The sequence below is a fragment of the Vigna angularis genome, chromosome 1, assembly GCF_016808095.1.
Source record: "Vigna angularis cultivar LongXiaoDou No.4 chromosome 1, ASM1680809v1, whole genome shotgun sequence".
Lineage (NCBI taxonomy): Eukaryota > Viridiplantae > Streptophyta > Magnoliopsida > Fabales > Fabaceae > Vigna > Vigna angularis.
This window is the reverse complement of record NC_068970.1, coordinates 24223982-24246073: the sequence shown is the minus strand read 5'-3', so window position 1 is coordinate 24246073 and position 22092 is coordinate 24223982. Positions and strand designations below refer to the sequence as shown.

Sequence of the window (22092 nt, the reverse complement as noted above, 5' to 3'; positions counted from 1 at the left end):
TGACCTTCTGTGTTTTGTGTTTGGATTTGAAGATGAATTTTGGAGAGTGAATTTGAGGGAAGAAAAATATGAAGATTGAGTTGTTTGGATTAAATAAAAGATAATGAAAAATGAAAATATTTAAGATGGAAGTTTGTGAAAATTAATAAGCGATGAGTTAAATTTGATAGATTAAAAAAATGTTTTAATTGATAAAATATAATTAATGTTAGTTACATTAAAATAAAATGAAATGTGAATTATTATTATTTTTGTAGATCAACTTACTGAGACACGTGTATTGAATTTGGACAAGACGGACTTTTATACAAGAACGCAACTTAAACGTCTTCTACTATATTTAATTGAAAAGCTCAATTTCATTTCTCTATAAATATTTACAGAGAAATTTATTTAAACAAAACCACATACTAGAATATCTAATTTAGTCAAAGGGCACATACTAGAATATCTTAAATCATGCATTAATAAATACCACTGTTTTTCTTAATTTCTTTGATCTCACGTTATAAGAGGCAATCATTTGGTAAGCAGCTACAACACAGTTCCACTTGGGAGATAAAAAATAAACAAATGGTGATAAATTAATGGAACAGCAATCGTGATGAGAAAAAAGGTATCCCTTAAAATGAAAAGAAAGCAAGGAAGGAAAATTAGGAGGATAAAAAATATATATGTGATTTGTAATAAAGATTAGACCTCCCAATCCAATGGCGACTGATACTTGGCAAAAATGGAGTCACCACAAAACTAAATCCCTGATTTGCACTATCCCGTCAGAGACCATAACAGATGGTGGGAAGTCCAGTTTTCTGTATAGGACTGACTCCACTCCTTAATCTGGAGTCATACCCTTACATTCTCTTGGAGACAAAATTTCGGATTCCACTTTTTCTTAGGAATACACTTCAAAGGTATTGAGCTTGTATTCTCTCTCTGTTTTCTTCCCACCATGTTTTCGCATTCACCTCACCAAATCTTTCCCGGCTGCAAGCATGATGAGTTCAAAAACTGTTAAATTCAAAACCAAATAAGCATAAAAACTTTTAAAGGATCTTCGGTACCCTCTTCAAAGTTGACAATATTAACTAAATATGTCTGTATTTGCGCTTGTGACAGCACAATAGGAACAAATCTCGATCTATGAGGATGCACAGATTATAAGGATTGTTTTACTTAAATTTATCTTGATCATCACTATTTTGACATTTAGCTACGATTAGTTCTTCTTTTCAACGCTCTAGGATCATTTCCGTGTGAAGGAAAAGAACAGGAACATGTTTTTAGTGATACATTATACTATGTAGTACCTGAATCTGACACGTCGAAGCTCCCTGGTCCCATCAGCTAACTGCCGGATTGTAATGTAAACCCCAGGCTCATCTTGTTCTACCCATTCTGCCTCCATTTCACTGGCATTGCTGATAGAAGGCTCATCTCTAGAAGCAGTAGTATCCCTTGCTGGTTCCATAGATGGCCCAGCATGCAAGTGGCCACCACCTCCACCATGATCCAACGGTTCAGAGGGGTAATATCCTCTGCTCCCAGAAGGTTTATAGTGACTCCTGGGGGTCCAATCCTTGTTTGACGGCATGGGACTTTCCTGTGCAGATGTCAATCTTGAGAAGGTAGAATCTCTTGGCTGTCCAAACAAATTATACAGATTAATCTCGAATCCAATATAGTTTTTGAAAATTGAATACAATTGTCTTACTTAATTCATACGAAACATATTATCAAGCGACAAGTTTAGAGAGTGCGAGAGGAGTTAATCTTATCTGTACAACCTAATTGATCAAAACATTTTTACTTACATATAAGCTGGACCATCATTACAATTGTATAGGCGAAATTAGTCTTACAAAATCGTGCTCTACATGATAAGATATAATGAATGATGAAGATAATGCAAAACATAATCTTGATGGAAAGAAATGTAGATTATTACCTCGTCCTCAGACCTTGGAGGAGTGTTGAGCGCCTGTCGATTAAATCTCTGTACGTTATAAAGTTCCATGATTCTGTCGTAATTCTCGCCCCACCATCTTTGCGCTTGCCATTTATTAAACATCTCTCGGCTTCAAATTCAAACGCTAAGTATTGTCAGTCTTTGCTCCTACAGGATAATTTAAGTTCTCAACAACTAAAAACTCCCATACATTTTTTGTAATATTAATATTAAGGCCTAAGGTATTCTTTTCAGAATGTAAACTACATATTTCAGCTGATTTTTTTATCCAACAAGTGCAGTGCCAAGTAATAGACCATTGTTAGGCGAGGGCAATTTGGGACAAATTTATTTAGTGTTTAATTGGTTCATTAATCATTACTTTAGGGACAAGCACAATTATCTTTAACTAGAAAATTAACATTTCTGCAATAACTTGTAATTGAAATGACTTGCCAATTATTGGCGTAGTCGTTACCATACCTGAAGCGAATTCTTTTAAGATCATTTCCCCCATTAGGAAGAGACACAAAGGTAATGTGAACCCCTGGTTCCACCACTGCCATCCACTCCTTAGGCTCATCCTCGTCCTCTAAGACTACATCACAAACTGATGCTGAGTCTCGTCCTCTAGGCGTGCGGTCACCACCAAATGCCCCAGCAAATCGTGGGTCTGATCTACCACCAGGGTAGTGAGAGGTTGTGAAGTCCCAAGCGGGGGTTGAACTTGAGCTTGCACCCCCAATGTAAGGGTATGGAACCCCTTCTGAGATGGTATCGAAGTCTGGATATGGTCTATGTCCTTTCTTGTAGCTACTGGACCCTGTGCAGGGTTTGCATTGTTTGTAAGCACCTGAAAACTTCAGTGCCATATCCTTTATCTGCATATAAAGAATATAACCGTATTAACACCGATGCTTTAGAGGCTTCAATTATTTAATTTTAAATAATAGAAAATAAGTAAATATAAGGTCCTTTTTCTACCACCAAAACAACTCGATAACGACTATATTATAATAATATAATAATATGGAGAGAGGATTGATAGATTAAATGTTGTAACGTGGTTATATGTTTAAATCATTGCTTCGTAACGGAAACTCGAAATATGGAATTGTATCACACTTCCTTTTATCTAAAAGGAGTACCGTATATTGGGCCCAAACACCCCTTCCCAAGTAACTCTACTTTAACAGTTCATATAAAGTTCTATTCTTTTGTAAATTGGGATTGTCGAATATTTAATAATATATTCTGTGTCTTAGTGGATTTCGGTCACTGACTGACACAATTAGTACTCTCAAGTGGGGAGTGGGTACAGTTTAAAATTCTATTTTTATATCTGAACAATGTGTCAAGGCTTCATAAACACCTGAGTGGCATCTTGCTTTATTCACCTACTCATATTGCTTCGATACTTTCCTTTTATCTTGAATACGATATGATTGTCTAAAATATGATGCACTAGATGGAAAAGAGAAAAGTATAGACGGAGAACTAGTTATCTACTGGCTAGAAGAAGCAAATACAGATTGTCCATGATTAAAAAGAACTGTTTTTTATTGGAATTGGACCAGAGGAAACAAAAGAAGGAGGAAAAGCCATAATTAAAGATATAAATAATTTAAAGATAAGCACATTGAATATTGGCAGACGATAGCAGAAATGTGTTCGCCAAATGGCACACAAGGAAGAACTGATGGAAACCATTTGTGCAAGTTCTGAAGTATAAGTTAAAAGTAAATTTGGATGAAACTGAATGGAGGCAAGGTTTCAGTCTTCGGTCATTTTCAAAGATAAACCTTTACAGCTGGATTGTGGAGAATGTGTTTGGGTTGAGGATACAAGTGGATGACAAAATCCTTACATATATGGTACCATGAACTATGTTACCACTAATGGAAAACATTTCCTAATTGAAGAAAATTCAGTTGATTTCTAGCTAGTTTTTTCTCATAAATTTTTTAACTTAGTTTAGAAATAGTTGGTTCAAAACATTAGGATAAGCATAGAAATTCGAGAGGAGTGCTTCACACAATATTCTGTTGATTAGAACAATATTGGATCGTCTTATAGAGAGTTGAGTCCAGCTTAAATTGCATTTACATTACATTGACTTAGAAGGAAGAATAAAGAGCACTAAAATGAAGGTAACTCACACACATAAGCAGACATTAAGAAAGAGAATCGTGCCTATTGGTCTAAAAGTAAATGCTAAGGCATATATATATATATATATATACACACTTTTCTGCCATAAAAACTATCAGTAGTCGGCTATCACTTATCTATTTTTGCTTTTTTTTTTCTGCGTTGGTAATAATAGAAACCTTTTGAAAAACATTGAATCGACAAGAATTCAAGGATGGGCCACACTAGGGATAGGAATATGGCAGACCCTTCCTGTGATAGGAATCTTTTCTCATCATCAACTCAAATGCTGAATATGAAACATGTTCCCACTATTGCTATTCTCATTACGCATTTAGAATAATTGACCGAGAAATTTACTTTTCTTGGAAAACCAAGTTAATATTTTGGATAAAAGCAACAAATTAATTCATACTGTTCGCTATTGATCAAGATTATATTAATATAATTATATTAGTATAATAAGTTAGCTTCCACATCTAAAATCTCGTGGTTTTATTCTTTACTATATCCTAAATTAAAAAATAAAAGTTATATGTAGAGTACTAGAAAGTAACGAGGCATCACCGGAACCGTGTAAATATGTTGATTCGTTGATATTTGCATGGTTATTATATATTTTAAACTGCAGAACACCTTGCTTCTCCACTCATGTACAATTATAAGTGGATAATCAAGGGTTGATTGGTTAATCATGATCCCATGTTGCACCTCCATATCTTAACAAGATGGCAACACCATATGCCCACAAGCTCCTAAATAAACGAATAAAATAGACCGAATAGTATATGATAGGGAGCATACCACCAACATCAAAAGGGTCCAAATCAGAACAGAACAAAACAAAACTGCGTCATCCAAAACCATGCGTGTCTTAACTTATGGCCACTCGGTTGAATCTTTATTCAAAATATTATATTTCTTATTCAATTAAGAAATAAAAAATTATATTAAATTTATTAATAAGAAAAATAATATCAATAAACATATTAGAAAATAAAATGTTTAATTTCGATTCCCACAAATCGATAATAACGTATTATTAAAAAAATTTGCATAGACCATTTACTTTAAATTAAAAATAAGCATGTATCAAAAGCATTCACGAAATTACGTAATTGTGACTATTAAGCTTTTGACGGTAACTAGTCAAAATCAACAAATGTAAGACTCAAATAATTACATACCTGCGCTATTTATTCAAAAATATAAATAGAAATAATTTATCAAAAATCATATAAAGTGGTGATTGAATAGTGGTGGCCCCCCCGTCATATATGAGTGTACCTAAACGGGGTGAAGATTTTATTTGTTTTTCACCAAGATGAAGATTGTGGGTGAATCAAGAGAGAGAAAGAATGTGTGAGAGAGTGAAGAACCTGTGTGGTCAGGCTTTTGACAGCTTCTTTTGTACTCGGCGTGCCACTCTCACGGACTCCTCCTTCTTCCTCCCTCTCATCCGTCGTTTGCTTCGTACACGCTATACACGTAAACATCTTTCTTTACTCTTTTTAATTACACCCTCCTTATGTCCTGCACAACAAATTCAAAATAGTTAGATAAATATCAAAGAAACAGTCAAATTTTTAATAATATACGGCTTTGGATGGACTGGGATGGAGGGCGACGTGAAATAGTAATGAAGGACATAATTGATTACGCGTTTGAGGCAATTACTTTCATTGAATGAAACAGTGACAGAGCAACGCCAGCCAGTGGAAGCCCCAAATTGAATGAAGAAATGCAGCAACAGCACAGGTGAGAATGCGAAGCGGAAGAAAAATAGAAGGGAATTTGAATTTAGCAGTTTTAGTGGTCTACGAAATGATATCTTTCGTGGTGAAACAGAAGGGAGGAAAAGAGAAAAAGGAAAAGTGGTATTGAGAAGGAGGCTCGGGATCAGAGCAAGATCGAAAGCGATCTCAAAATCTCAAAAGAAGAAAATGGGATCAATAATAAAAAGTAGAGAAAGGAAACAAAATGGGGCAAGGAATGGCCAGGGTACTACTACATTACTACTATCTGCTTTGCTTTACCGCACACAAATTCGCAATTTTAAAAGAAGAACCTCCAAGCCGAAGATTCTGACACCCCTTAAAAAGAAAAGAACCAAATGAACCCCATTGATAATAAAAACATTTCCTCGCGCCTCAAATAAAGAGAAAAATTGATAAATACAAAAATAGGTACTATAGCACAATAACTTATAATAAAAAGAACAAGTGACATACTATAATATATTCTTTCGATTCTCTCTTTATCTTTTGTGTAAATCACATCAATCCCCGTTCTCCGAGGCACACCCGAAAACCAAAAGCGGCTGACTGACTGACCTAGAGATAGAGAGAGAGAGAATGAGAGCGAGGGTACGTGTTTTTGGGATTGCGGAAAAACAGAATGGGTTTGAATGAGGAATCAATGTTTGTCGGAGGGTGCGAAGAGAGGTAACTGGACAGTGAAAGAGAATGAAGGAGAAAAGAGAATTGAAATTGTTAGTGCATTGATTGAGATATTATAATTCTAGCTTTACTGCAAAAGCGGAATTAATTAAATAGAGTCAGTCATTACTATTCGAAAACGACTTAGCAAGCAAACGTTCAACAGCTTCTTCTTCTTTTGTCGCACCTCTCGCAGATGCACCATCTTCATATGTCCAACGCACTATCCGCCTTTTATCAAAATCAAAATCCTCCCTCCTACTACAATCTATCAATCAAATTAAATGCGCTGCGTTTGGGATCTGAAACGCATTTTAATGCAATGCATACACCCATTAATTACTACTATCTACGCTTTAATTTCCCTCACCACACAACAAAGAGATAAAAACTTACCTGATATTAACGAACGGTGGATTCGATTCGATTGGATTGACTTGGCTTGGATACGATACGATGTGATTTGATGTGATGTGAAATCCAATTTTTTTTCCTTCGATTTAGCTTTCCATTTTTGGAGCTCCGAAGCGAACTAATAAGCGAGAACGATGAAGCGGTGATTAGCGATGAGTGGCGTTGTTGATATTTCGGCGAGAAAACGGGATACGAGAATCTGGAATCGGTGCCAGAAATTTTGGAAGATGGCGAAGGTTGAGGGTGTGGTATTTATACGGAGGGGGAGGGGTGACGGCGTTAGTTTTGACGGAAAATGTTTGGCGTGAATAAGGAAGGCGTTAGGAGGAATTTTGTTTTTGTCTTTTTACAGCGGAAACGATGGTCGAGGCGTAGAAGACAGTGGGGCCCACATGTTTATGCTGATGCAATGCAACACTGAAGGATCTTTAAGGTGAGTACGTAGCATGACACGTGGCAAAGTGTGATTGGGAGTGATGTAATGGAGCGGTTGAATGGGTGGGATTAGTATGACAGAGTTGGGAACCATCCCATCAGGCATTTCATGTCTTTGGCTACCTCTTTATAATCATATGGTAAAATCATAACTCAACTTTTGCAAATCAAAATTATCCAACATCTCTATGTTTTCAAAACACAGTTTAAGGTGTTTCAGTTACACTGTCCAAAAACTTTGTTTTTTTTTTTTGTTTTGAAAAATTAAAATGTGTGATAGTTTTAATTTACTTTAATGCAAATATTTTTCTTTTCTATATTTGGACACTCATAAATGAGTCCTTAAAGTGTTTTAGTTAAGTGATTTCCCGTGTAAATAGAAAAAAGAAACATATTTGAAATAATGTAAAAAAAATCGAACATGTTATAGAATTATATATTTTCAACTCATATTTAGAAATTTTAAAAATAAGTTTAATTTATACCTTGTATTTGGATTAGTCCATAAAATAAAGTATACATTACGTGCATCATCCGTTTAAAATGAGTGAAATTATTAAATAAAACATTACTATCAATGTGATAATAAATAAACATATATTAAATATAATATTAGATATAGAGAATCATATATACACTAATATAAAGTAGAATTCTTCAAAATTAAATGTTATATATGACAAAAATTTCATTCTAAACTAAGTTGTTGCATCATCTCACTTTGCACTGAATCAATTAAGATATTTTTATTTGTTTATACTAGTAATTATTGTAAAAGAAGAACAAATGGGCAAAAAAAAAAGATAAGTTAATGTATCAAAAAGAACAATCATGCAACATATACAGAGATATTAATACATATAAACATTAATATCAATGAATCATAGCATATGTAATTATTCAATGCTAGACTCAACTATTCGGATACATGTATTGATATCAGACTTTAGAGAGTTATGTACTTATGGTAGCCTTTACTACTATGCAAAGTCATTGTCATTAGATTTCACCCTACCGCAAAGTTAGTTTGTCAACATCTTTGGCCAAGTAAAGTCCATATAGTAGAACCTTTTGCTCTTCTTACCACATATCATACCTTACTCTACTTGAAATTGAATGGTTATTAGAATAACAAGATAACTTCAAATATGAAATCCATATATCAATACTTACACTATTGAAATCACCACAAGAAACTTTAAAAATTTCTTCCACAATATTTACCATACATACTCACAATCATGTTATCAATTTATAAAATATCATAATACATATTAAACATACATAACAACCATGATAAATCCATCTCAAACAAATCAATGCATCAGAAAATCACAACATACACTATGACACTCAGAATTGGAACTCAATGCTAGACCTTTTGCAAAAGGTTACACTCAACGTTATTTTTCTCGCTAAATGTCTTGCTCAACAACACCCATCTACCGCTTAACAACCTGGAATTAAATTTTTCCAAACCTACCGTGAAAAGTACATTTCATTCGTGTCTTGTCACTACTCAACACCAAAGCATTATAGCCTTTTCAAATAGACAAACAAAAGATTACAAATTTTAGAAAAAAAAAGTGGGAGAACTCTAGAGGAAATGAGAGAAATGATGTGATTTAAGATGATGAAACTCATTTATAAAAATTATAATTATATTTTAAATTTTTAATATTAAAATATTTGAGTTTCATCATTGAAAATACTATCAATTCTAACTAGACTCTATGTTCTATTTTAAATATTCATAATAATTGTTATTCCAAAATTTATTTGTTGCATATAAAAAATATAATGACTTTCAAGAACCAATTTTATTATTCTCTCATTTCTAAAAAAATTCAATTAGATTGAATATGAAGGTATTTTCATTTCAAAATTTTGTTTCGCAATATAGATTTATTAGTTTTTTTAATATAAATATAATATTTTAGTTATCATTAATTAATATAAAATTTATTACAAAAAAGGTAATTAATAAACATCGATAAGAAAAAAATTAACATTATCCTATATATTTCTACATTAGTTTACAATTTACTTTTATTTCACATAATTTTTCATTTTAAACTTTTTTCTTGGATGTACATCATCATCCACGTTTAATTTTTAAATTTAAATTTTGTATGTAAAGGTTATACTTTTTTTAATTTCCTTTTATCTCTTTATAATATTTTTGTATTGATCCTTTAAGTTTTGATTATATTTATAGTTTCTACATTCTTTTAAGTATTGAGAGATTTATTCTAAACACAATCTTAAAATAGAGCTTAATAAAGAGTAACAAATGTCGTAATGTTCAAATGGTTAAATGTTTGGAGTTTATAAAGTATTTTATAATAATTACTTAAAAAAGTCATATCTTAAATGGTTTCTGTGTAGAGTATATATATTCTTTATCTTTAAACACAAATTATCTATAATTATTAAATTAAAAATGTCCGTTCAAAAATGTAAAAATCATAAAAAAATATGTTTTTAAGTATAATATTATGTTACGTTATTTTATTTTATTTTTAATTCAAAATAATGCAATTTTTATAATTGTACGTGTAAAGTCTTGACTACTTTGAAGATAAAAATCATGAAGATATAACATTAATAAGCAATGAATATATTAGTATAGGAAACTAAAATATCTTCTAGAATCTAAAACTTCAAGGAATCATGATCCACAGGTGAAGAGAAAATGAATATTAATTTCTCATTATTCTTTTCGTAGAGTAATATTTTCAAAGTACAATCATGTTCGATAGGATGAAGATTCAAACACAACAAGCATTTGAACGCAATTCCTCAAGTTATACAATATTATTTTTATCATTAGAGTTCATTTAATGTTCATAACGTGTAAACAAAATTTTGCTATTTGAATTTGATATAACGTATCATCACTAACACTTCTATAAACATTAAAAATAGAATTTGAGGTTGTAATGAAAAAGAATTGATATAAACCACGTCTTTATACATTCAAAGAATTCATATTTATGCCAAAAGAACATACCAAAGGGAGATTGATACAGAAAAATTTAATTAATTCACACTTTAAATATCATAATCAAAGTTTATAAAAAAAATATATAAATAAGATAAACAATTTTAAAAATGATGAAGAAGTAGTATATCAAAATAACAAAAAATCATAAATGAATAATATAAAATTAAAAACAATTGAATCTTTAACCAAATTACAAATTAATAATAAATAATAATTAAATATCATATTATCAGTATTAAGTTTTTGTAAAATATTTGAAAATTAAATAAGGGGTTGAATTTAGTTTATAAAAAAAATCGTAAAACTCTTTGTTAAAATAGTGTTTTAAGAAATAAAGGACATAAATTCTTTTTAGAATGTGACATATTTATTCTATTATTATTCTCAAATATGTTGTATAAATTATTGTATTTCAAATCAATATTTTAAAAAAAAATATTTCAATAAAATATATATTTCAATGTTAATTTAAAAGATGATAAATAAAATGAGACGAGAGAAAATAAATATAAATGAAAAAGTTTTATATTAATTTGTATTTAGTTAAATTTATGTGTTTAGTTCTTTATGATTAGAGTAAAGTTTTACTACCATACTTTGTTAAAATATGTAAAGGTCAAGAATGATATGTATATACAATTATTATGAGGAGGGTGTTCTAGAAATTAAAGATTTTGAGATTTTGAGTATTGCTTTGCTAGGGAAGTGGTAATGGAGGTTAGTAAAAGAAAAGAAAGGTTGTGGACGTTTTGGAGTTCAAATATGGAACTTGTAATAATCCGAACTTTATGAGTAATAAAAGTTAGGAATCGTTATGATGTTTGGAAGGCAATTAGTGGTGGGGAAAAGGAAATTCCCCAAAGATAATAGATGGATTACTAAATATTCCTTAGGTGAATCATTTCCAGTATTAAACTGCCAAGTTGCATTACAAAAAGCTCTTAGACATAATTCATCGTATGAGATTTTTAGTAAATTTTAGGAAGTCAAAACCTCATCTTCTACTCAACATTTTGCAAGTACAAACATAAGTAATGCTAGATGAATTTCTGAGTGAGGGAGTGAATGAATTTGAGAAAATTTAAGAATAAATTTGATTATTATTTTTTTAAGAAATTTGAAGGTGAGTGAGGGTGAATTTGAAAGTAAAATTTATGAAAATTAGTGTAGAATTTGATCATGTGGCAGATAAAAATATATTTTAATTTATAGAAATCGAAGATTACCAAAATATCTTTAGTAGTAAAAATAATATAAAATGATAATTGTTAATATTATATATAATTGTAAAAATTATTATAAAGAGAAAAAATAGTTTTTAAAATGAAATCGAATACATGATGTTGGAACCGAATACAATGACCATGTAATTGAATACGCAACAAATAGAACCGAATAAGGGGTGGTGTATTCCAATACACTCCCCTAGAACCGAATACACATTGTTGTAACTGAATACAACACCATAGGAACCAAATCCACTCAATTGTGTGTTTTGAACAAGCCTTGGAATCGAATAAGGCTTCCGTGGAATCAGTTCCAACTCCAACATTTCACCCCTCTACAACCTCCATGAACACCACCTTCATCTTCAAGCTCTTCAATGGACATGGCTTCATCTTCAACCCCTTTGTCCAAACCAGACCACGAAGCTGCATCTTCTTCATTGCTAAGGAATACAAAATGACTTGCATGATTTGTGTTCATGTGGAATAATCTTCATCAATCAGCGCTGATCCGAGCAATGGATCAATTTAACTTAATATGCTATAAGGTAAGTATGGTAATGGTGCAGGTGGAGAGATATTTTAGAATTTCCTCATCAATCCATGTAGATCCAAGCAACTTCGAAGGATTGTAAAACTTCACCCATCCATCAAATCTGCACCTTCACTCGCTCTGCAATCAGCGCAAACGAATAACTACAATCCTCTCACATCCATATTCACACATCACATGAATAGTTGCATCCATGAAAACGAACACAGTGTAAGAGACGGGTAAACCTAGACAACAATCTCTCTCTCTCTATCAACAATCTCTCTCTCTGATCAATTATTAGTTGGACGATCAAAACACTACATAGACCGAATGATCATACTGAAGCATATTAACTCCAAAAAGCATCTTCCTTAAAGGCTAAATCACAATTAGGTTTGTTTATAAATGGTGGTTCAAATTAAGTTACACATTAATTATACATTTATTGCTCTTACAATTTGAGGCAAACTAACTTTGGCATTAGAGGACCTTTAAATGTACCTCCTGACTCGTGTTTGATAAACAATACTTGATTTGATAATGACCAGTTGAAAATCGATTAGTTGAATGTAAAGACTCGACCCCACACCCAAAATAGTGGGTTGAGTTAGGTTTAAAATTCACTTTTCACATGGTATCACACTCATGGCTTAAAACCTATTGAATATGATTCAATATACAAATCAATTTTGTGAAATTGAGTTAAGCTTAAAATTCACTTCTTAACGAAAGTGTAGTTGAGTGAAGATGATATTAGCAACCGGCAAAAAGGGTTTGATGGAGTATGGCGTGGAGAGGCAGGGTGCAGTGTGAAGGAGGTGCAGTGAGTTATGGTGTGTGCGAAACGGAAACATGGTGGGTTCAAGATGGTAGGTTTGTTGTGGAACAAAGAGATGATTAGGTTGGCTTGTGGTGGAGGACTGATCGAACGTGCATGCATGGGTGTGCCACAGTGCTGCTTCTGTCTCACTCACTATCACTCAGGCTTCCAGAATTAGCAACATAGTGCGTTCAATAAGGGGCTTTAGGCTAACCCATTAATGCATGTCTGTGCCCGATAGTACAGGAAATGGTGGGTCAATGCAAGTTTCGCAACCCATGATTTTCCAATGCTAGCTGCATCCTTGTACAATGTACTACTGCTTCTGCAAAATCATCTCCTTTTGGTTTTTATCTTCATACCATTAAGATTGAATTGTCATTAAGAAAATACATTTGATTACTACATTGAAGAGTTGTTTAACGTTGTATCAGAGTGTGATTGGTGATGTGAAGATGTGTATCCTCGACACATCATATGTACCTTCATTAATTGTTCAATGTCTTTCTATTTTATTTTATTTTTACTTTACACAAATCCTCTTTTTATTTGTAATTAGCAACTTCAAATTGCTGGTAGAAAATGAAAACCTTGTAAATACACTAGATAACATTGCATGCCCTACTTTAAGCATGATTACTATGGCACTTAAATTTAAGCTTTAAACTTATTTTTTATTTTCTTTTCATTCATTTCATTCTTCCATTAGTAATATCTAGTTATCATATTTTAATTTGATAAAGTTTAATTCTTTCGTAAACTTTGTTTTGTTTTGCAGAAAAAATTAATTAAGTACATAATCAAATAATCATTGAAGTAAGAAATATTTTTAAAAAAAATTCATTGATATAAAATTTAATATTTATAAAGAATCCGTACGTGAAGAGAAAACTTGACAAAATATATATAATAACTATTTTTTGACGCAAACTAATAACCAAAAATTAAACCAACACGGTGTTTTATTAGATTTTCAAAGTTTTTTTTAATCTCAACAAAAAACATTCTAATAAAAATTAACCAGTTGTAAATTATTAATTATACAATTATTAATAAAAATTTCGTAGTTAAACATTTTTAAGATTTCTTTATTAATAGTATATAAAATATTAAATTCATTTAATGTATTATTGAAATAAACATTATGTGAAATAATTTTAATATTTTAAACAGTATAAAAAGTTATGTATAGTATCAATATTACTTTCAAACAATGCATATTTTTGAAACAGAATAAAAAAAATATAACCCCTTTTTTATATATTTAGAGTAGAATTAGAAGTCCGTTCTAAGACTTTTCCAGTAATATATTCATTGACAAAAATGAAGATCAATATAACATGTTTTTAGTTCCTTGTCATATTCTTAACTTTATAAGAATTCAAACGAAAATTGATTTCATATTTTAGATGAATAATTCAAGCGTGTTTTTTTCACTTAGATAGATGTCACTTCATTGATAAAATCCAAACTTCATAGAACAATGAATGAATGAATTAGCCATAAAAGAAAGCATCTTATAATGAGGAGTGGCAAAAGTGGCTGCACTGTTTGGAAATAGTCAGCAGAAAATAAGACATTTCATTAAAGACATGCTGGTTTCCTGAACTACAATTCCACCAAACTTTGCTGTCTTTGCTCAGTCACTTGTTTCTACGTACCTATTCATTTCTAAAACAATGGAAAACCCAACAAAAGTAACAAAACAACCCCCACTACGTTACCTTACCTTACTGAAACGTATGTATGTACGTATCTATATATATATATATATATATATATATATATATGGTCCAATGAAATTGCACGAGTGATATACTTACAACACGACTGAAAAAAATGCAAGTTCTAAAAACGAAGAGAAAGTTTTAGTGACCAATTAAAGGCAGAAATGGAATAGAAGTAAAATGTTTTGGAGCATAACTAGAAAAAGTTTTGTCAAAGAAGTAAAAGTGGTTTGGTCTTTGTTAAGTCTACGTTGTTGTGGTCGAGTATTTTGTTACTGTGTTTATTGTTTTATCTGTCTGAAGTGAGAGAGAGAGAGAGAGAGTGTAACCCAGATGCAGTATTCAAATTGTACTGTGAGCAGTGTGAAGAACAGTGTGAAGAGCAGAGGAAAGTTTTGAGGAGAGTGTGTGACTGGCTATGGTCGGTTGTCAGATCTTGGTGCCTTGTCATTGTGAAGAAACAACTGATGATGTGCTTTAACTTTAACCCATTCTACTGTTTTTGGTTCTTGGCTTTATTGCCTGGACTAAACTCTCTTTAAGCAAAGAATGCTTGGAATGGAGGGACAACAAAACCACACTATAAAAACTATAACACAATCTCTCTTTCTCTCTCACACTGCCACCTCTGCAACTCTCTCTCTCTTTTCCTATCAGAAAATAAAAACTCCACGTGTCACAATCTGAGGCCATGCTTTACCTAAAGATATGTTCTCACTAGATCTTGTTAAGTAAGAAAAGCATAGTCAAGGTCCAAAGCCATTCCTTCTCAACTGGGGTTTTTCGTTTTCAAGGGGAATTCAAAAAATATCCGACACTTTAATCACATCTTTGTTATTTTTTTTTTCACTTCTCTTTATCTTCAATCTATGTATAAAGGAGAAAACACAACAAATGTTAACCAACAAAAGCCTATACTCATTCCAACCAAACACAGAATTATTCCTCTTGTTGTTATTTGGTAAAAGGCTCAATATAAATTTATTTTTATTATGTCCCTTCGATGTTTTCCCATACCAGTTTTGTTTTCTTATGCTTCTATTGTCTCTGTTACAAATTCCATTTCACACATGCCTTTCCAAAAAATTCATCTGATATATTTTTTTAACCACAACTCTTTTAGCTTTGAAAGCCTTGCAGTCCATACGTTCAGGTTGAGCTCATGAAATTCAAAAATCTGCAGAAAAGGTAAAATCAAAAGACATGAAAGCATGGCGTAGTTTAGACCACTTTTAACGTTAGGAATGTTCTGTTTTTTTTCTGAAGTGAATAAGCAAGCACAAGGCCATTATCATATCTATATATATAATAATGTGCTTTGAAAAGTGATCATAAAGCTCCCCATTCAGCAGTCCTCTCCCAAGGTAGATCTCCATAATCTCAATCCCCAAGTGTTTCTTTCCCCGTTTCCAATGTTTGGGGTTTGATTACTTTGGTTATTAGGTTGTTCTCTTTTGATTTCTTGCTCCAGAATAAAACCATTATTTACCCATGTTAAAAGAAGAGACACAAGTGGGCTGTCTTGTGCAAATACTGTTTATCATATAACTTTTAGTTCCTATATACATTAAATCAGTTCATTTCTCTCTCATTTTCGTGTAGAATCTCACCTTGGTGAATGATTCGTGTATATTTATGGGGTTAATTCTTACCCAATTGTGGTAGTGGCACCTTGAAAAGTAACGTTACCAAAGCAAGTAAAGTGGTGTAGGGGGTTTGCTTGTGCTTAAGGGAACACTCTACTGATTAACGGCTAAACACTTGAATTAGAAATATGAAATTGGAATCTCATTTTGGGGTAAGATTGAAAAGGGAAGATGAATACGATTAAGGTTATGATAGGTTTGAGCCAAAAACAAAAAAGAAAAGGTTTTGTTAGATGGGATGGATCTAGCTTTCAGAAAAACTGTTTCTTGATTTATGTCACATGTGGGGAAGGGGTTGGAGAGGGAGGTGAACGAAATCGAAATAAGGGTAAAGTGAATATTCAGCTTCATTTGATTTAGTGATGATGATGGGAATGTCAGGAAAGGGTGAAAATGATGGGAAAAAAAAAAGAGAAAGAAAGAAAAAATGTGTGCCTGAATTGTTCTTTGAACAAAGAGGAAGACATTAGATAAGTTACTTTATTTTGTTTGTTCCATTGGTTGTCTTTGGAGGAACAAGATTTAAATTGTTCATGTACCAATCTGTTTAAAGAGAAGAAACGGAAATGCTGCAAAATCGTACATCCAAGGAAATCGATTCTGCAAAGGCTATGTTCAAATGCCGAATATTTTGTTCTTGTACTTGTAATTTCTTTTTTTATTGGGTACCCTACTAAGTGCCTATGAAACTTAAAGATATTAGCCATTCAATATAGGCATAAATTTGCACGTGTTAACCTCTCCACTGTTTACTCATAGGCTACCAATCCCTTCGTCAATTCTAGTTCTTACACAAAAAGCTAACTTTTGGTGCAATTTGATTAAATTTTGTTTCATTGGGCCACTCCCAAGATTAAGTTTGGCACCCCCCACATTATTGTATTGAAAGAAGATTCAGTGTAAAAATTGCAGAATCTTAGGTGTAGGAATGCTTGCTCGTACTTATTGAGTCGTGTTAAGACTGTTACATGGATGAAGGCTTTCTTAGAAATTCATCAACATATTCATGGTTCATTTAAGTTAATCTAATTTTTATGCAGTGGATGAATTTAAGGAAGCTAAAGCCGAAGGCTAAGGTTTTATTTTCATGATTTGTTGCATTTTTTGTTTTATTTTCTGCAATGAAGTTCAGATGAATGAACTTTGGGCCTTTGGTCATCCATAAGTGTGATTTCTTGTTTTGGTTTTTTCTTCCTGCACCCCCGTGAATACTACCTGCACAACAAGTTAACAACACGAATAGAGAGAGCGAGAGAGCAAAAATGTTGGTAGTTTTGGGTTTTATGGAAATTATATAGCAAAACGTAGCATTTTTTCCCCTATGGGATTGATTAATCTGGAAAAGTTCTAAATTACTCAATCCATAATGTTTTTGGATTGTTCAATTAAAAATACAAGATGAATGTTTATGTAGATTCGGGAAAGTTTGTTCTATAAAGAAGTGGCACAACATTCTTGATGAGGAAAGGCAAGAATAGGCATAACCTTTTTTTCATGTCCTTCACCTATTTATGCTTCAAAGTGGCAACCCATTTCGGAAGCTAATTCTTTGACGTGGCACCCCATATGTGATAAAATACAATGCCTCCATCTATTATATATAAGATGGATTAGAACTATATGCTAACAAATTATCTAACAATATATGTAATCGATGGTTTTTTGTGTACACATGAACTTGCATGTTAATGCCATATGCTATATGTTATTGTTTAGTTAGTATCTAAAGAATTTGTTGGTTTAAAAGAAATGAAAAAAATGACATTACTTGTAATATTTTTTATATTAAAATATTCATAGAATTATTGACGAAATTTTTGTTGATAAAAATAAATACGTTAATAAATTTAAATTATAGATAGATTTTATTAATAAATTTTAAAATTTTAATTATTTATGAATTTTATTGACAAATTTTTTTATCGGTAAAAAATTTGTCGGTAATACATATTTCATTTATCAATCTATTTTCTTTATCAATAAATGAAATATGTACTACCGATAAAATAATTAGTCGATAAATCGTGGATAAAATGAGAGACATATTTTCTGTCCAAATCTCACATTTAGTGTCAACATATATCTCTTTCTTCATCTATCGACATATTTTTTTGTTAATAAAATTCGTCGTTAAATGAAATACGTATCACTTACGAAATAATTCGTCAGTAAAAAGAGCAAAAAATTTTCTACACAAATCTTGTGTTCAACATCAACATATATCTTTTCCAAAGCGTAAACTTAAGGACTCGTTGTGACTATTTCTGTCCATCGACTGAGCTCACCATGTCAAAGATCAGATAGGCCATCAACATCACCTACGATATTTTATTCTTTCCCTTCTATGGTGCGTTTCAAATTCTCTGATGAGTCCCTATGATGTCGATGCGACAGTGCGATTGGGAGTATCACCGACAGTGACACCCCTTTCTTCCTTCTCTTTCTCTCTCAAATTTGAGAATTGTGAAAAAACCTCACTTTATTGAGAACAAAGCAACAAACATTGTCCCCATGGGGTTTCTTCCTCCTTCACATGATGGTTTCATATGTGATTTTCATTCTTTCAAATAAATTGGTTAGAGTGGTGGTTGTTTATCTAACAGTACTCTGTTGGTAACAAAATTAAAGAAAACTAAAAAATAAAAGAAGATGAAGAGAGAGGAGGAAAAAAATGAATCAAATCTTAGTATTTATTGACAAATTTTTTGGTCAATAATTATCGAGGATATTATTAACAAATGTTTTGTCAGTAATTACAAAAAATATTGTAAACATTTTTTTTCTATCGATAATTACAAACAAATTTTTATCAATAAAACATTCCGTTAATAATTATCAACATAACAAAGTAATTTTTAATAAAATTTACCAATTAAAATTCTACTGACAAAATTCTTTTATCAATAAATCATCGATAATTTAAATTTATTGACAAATTTCAAATATTATCAACAAATTTCAATAATCGATAATATCAAAGTATCCATTCTGTTGGTTATGTTGGTAATAGCGATTTTTCATTCAAATGCAAAATATATCAGATAAAAACAATTAATTATCATATGAAATTATTTTCATATTATAATATAGTGTTGTTTTCTCACACTTGATAATGTATAAATACATTATTCTACTCTTTTAAGTATGATTGTATCACAATCAGATAGAAGCAGGTTTAAATATTATCAATGACTATAAATCTTATTTAATTAGTGTGAGTACTGTTATGAAAGCATGGTGATGGTATAAACAATAATTAACAAAGACAATTCTCTTTGTTTTTGGTATGTTCATAAACGCTGGGCTATTTAGGATACATTTTCTGTCTAATGTGACTCCCATATTTTACTGGTATCTAAATTTTTAGTTTAATTTCCTTTTGCTCAACAAACATTTTTTTCCTTCAACAAATGATCAGACATGAGATGAAAAGGAACTCTCAGTTTATTTAAACTGTACTATGGAAATATACATATTAATTGATGGTTAGAAGAGAGAACATGGTATTCCTAATTTGGTGTGTGTTTGATATTAATAAAAGAAAGAGAACATATTATAATTATTCTTCATTTTTTTCTCATCCAATGACCAACTTTTTTCATGACGTTTGCCACACGTGATGATCACAAGTATATTATATTTTAAAAAATAAAAATAATATTTAAGTCAGATCCTGTTAAGTTAGCTTATGATATCCATGTTTACTTTTCATCTATAATTTGAAAAAAAAAAAACAATTTGACATGAACTCTATATAGAATCACTACAAACTATCTCTTTTTGAAATAGTTAGATATTATGTCATATGTATTAAGTTTTACCTTTTTGGGTTTAATTAATTTTCATTCAATTTTTTGTAATAAGAATAGATATTATTTAAAATAAAAATTATGACTCAAAATTAATTTAAGTATTATTAAGTATATTTACTATGTTGTCGTAAGAAAATTTCAGAAAACAAAATAGAATATGTTAGAAAAATAATAAAACAAATAAAATATTAAATGGATTTGGACTGAAAATGCTTATTTATTGATCTAGCTAGAGATGGAAAGTGATATATTTGAGAAATTGATATAGTATCTTATACTTTACAATCTATAATTGGAATAATATTTTTTGGAGTTATTGCAGTACTCCATTGTCAAGGATATGATGCCAAGTTGGTATGAAGAACCTTATCCACAACAAAAATTCACGCACCTTCACAGGTTTCCCTAGAACTAAAGATGTTGATATCCAATAATACTATGTTTGATTAATGATATCCAAGAATACTATGTCGGATTAATTATACCATTTATTGAATTATAACTATATATTATTGTGTTTATTTATATTAATTAAATATTTTATAGTTAATATTTATGGAGTCATAAGTATATATTGTTGTGTTTATGACAATGTGATTTATAGAGATAATCAATTATTTTTCATAATTATTAAGTAAATATTATTCACTAATATTAATAAAATGTAAATAAATGTCTTCAATATGTCATTTTGAATAATTAAATGATACTTTATATTTTATATTTTTATTGTAGATTATTTTTGACAGAATGAATAAATGCATATTCCAACAATAAAAGTTTCATATTGGAATAAGAAAGGTTTAATGTGGTGAGATAAGTAGGAGCGGACGCAAAATCAAATTTTAGAATTAAAAGAGAAGGAAAACCTATTAATATTAAGAATATTTAAAATGATTTTGGGTATTTTTAACTAAATAAAATTCAAAAGTATAATTCCAATAATTATTTTGAATTTATTTAATTATTTTACTTTATTTAATTGTATTTTAAGAAGAAGCGTGAACACTAATGTGAACTACTCATCTCTATTATTTATAATTTATATGTTTTTATTTACTTATTTATTATTCATATTTAGTATTGATTTATTAAAAATATTCATTATAATTATATTTTCATAAAATTAAATTATACAATAAATATATTATAATTTTAATATTTAATTAATAATTTGGTGTCTATATTTAAGTCTTTCATTCGTTTTGATTTTATATTTATTTTTTACTCAATTTAATTTCAATATTTATTAACTATATTCAATATGACTCATTTCATTAAATTAATATCAACATTATTTGAAAGCATTACATGTAATTTAAATATGTCACATATGAAAATCAAGATCATCTTGTAATTTAAAACACTCTTATTTTGATATATCACACTCTTTCAAGTAAAAGATAATCTAAATTTTAACATATAATACTTTCAGGCATTAACGGTAAATAACTATATCAACTTTATTTAATAAATACTAAAACTTAATTAAATAAAAACAAATATAAATATCAAAACTAATAAAAAATATAAAAATATAGACAGTAAATTACTAATTAAACCTAATTTTGAAAATCCAGAGTATTGCCGAATTCAAATACTAGTATGTTTTAGAAAGTTTGTTTTTAAAACTGCCTAGAAAACTTGTTTTGGATTTTTTTTTAAAAGGTCAAAAGTCAAATGAAATATAGTACAACTTTTAGAGTACAGTTAGTAAGTATGAGGGTGCAGAAAGTAGAAACTGAAATGATATAATCAAATGAGTACGGAAGGTTTCAAGCAAATTTTAGGGTATAGAACTAGAAAACTAAGCGAGAGTTAGTGGTCTATTTTTGTAAAAATAATCATAGACAAAATGTAACAAAATAAAGGAAAAAAAAGTTGATTTTTTACTTTGTAATTTTGTGTGTGGATGGGTTCAACTATGAATTCT

At 30.5% G+C, this 22092-nt stretch overlaps 1 protein-coding gene across 4 annotated transcripts; it reads right to left on the bottom strand.

Moving 5' to 3' along the window:
- Positions 1–440: 440 nt before the first annotated feature.
- On the bottom strand, positions 441–7230 carry LOC108335050 (protein BREVIS RADIX). 4 transcript variants are annotated; one of them, XM_052871992.1, is made up of 8 exons: positions 6934–7230; positions 6668–6839; positions 6331–6547; positions 5479–5632; positions 2432–2829; positions 1949–2078; positions 1311–1642; positions 441–987 (listed from the first exon to the last, which is right to left on the bottom strand). In XM_052871992.1, exons 4-8 carry the CDS (start codon positions 5593–5595, stop codon positions 909–911), a joined length of 1056 nt encoding a protein of 351 aa, XP_052727952.1. In that variant the 5' UTR covers positions 5596–5632; positions 6331–6547; positions 6668–6839; positions 6934–7230; the 3' UTR covers positions 441–908. The 4 variants fall into 4 exon arrangements, with proteins under 4 accessions (XP_052727952.1, XP_052727953.1, XP_017426463.1 ...); XM_052871993.1 differs by lacking the exon at positions 6331–6547; XM_017570974.2 differs by lacking the exons at positions 6331–6547; positions 6668–6839 and having other exon boundaries at positions 6934–7229.
- Positions 7231–22092: the final 14862 nt, after the last annotated feature.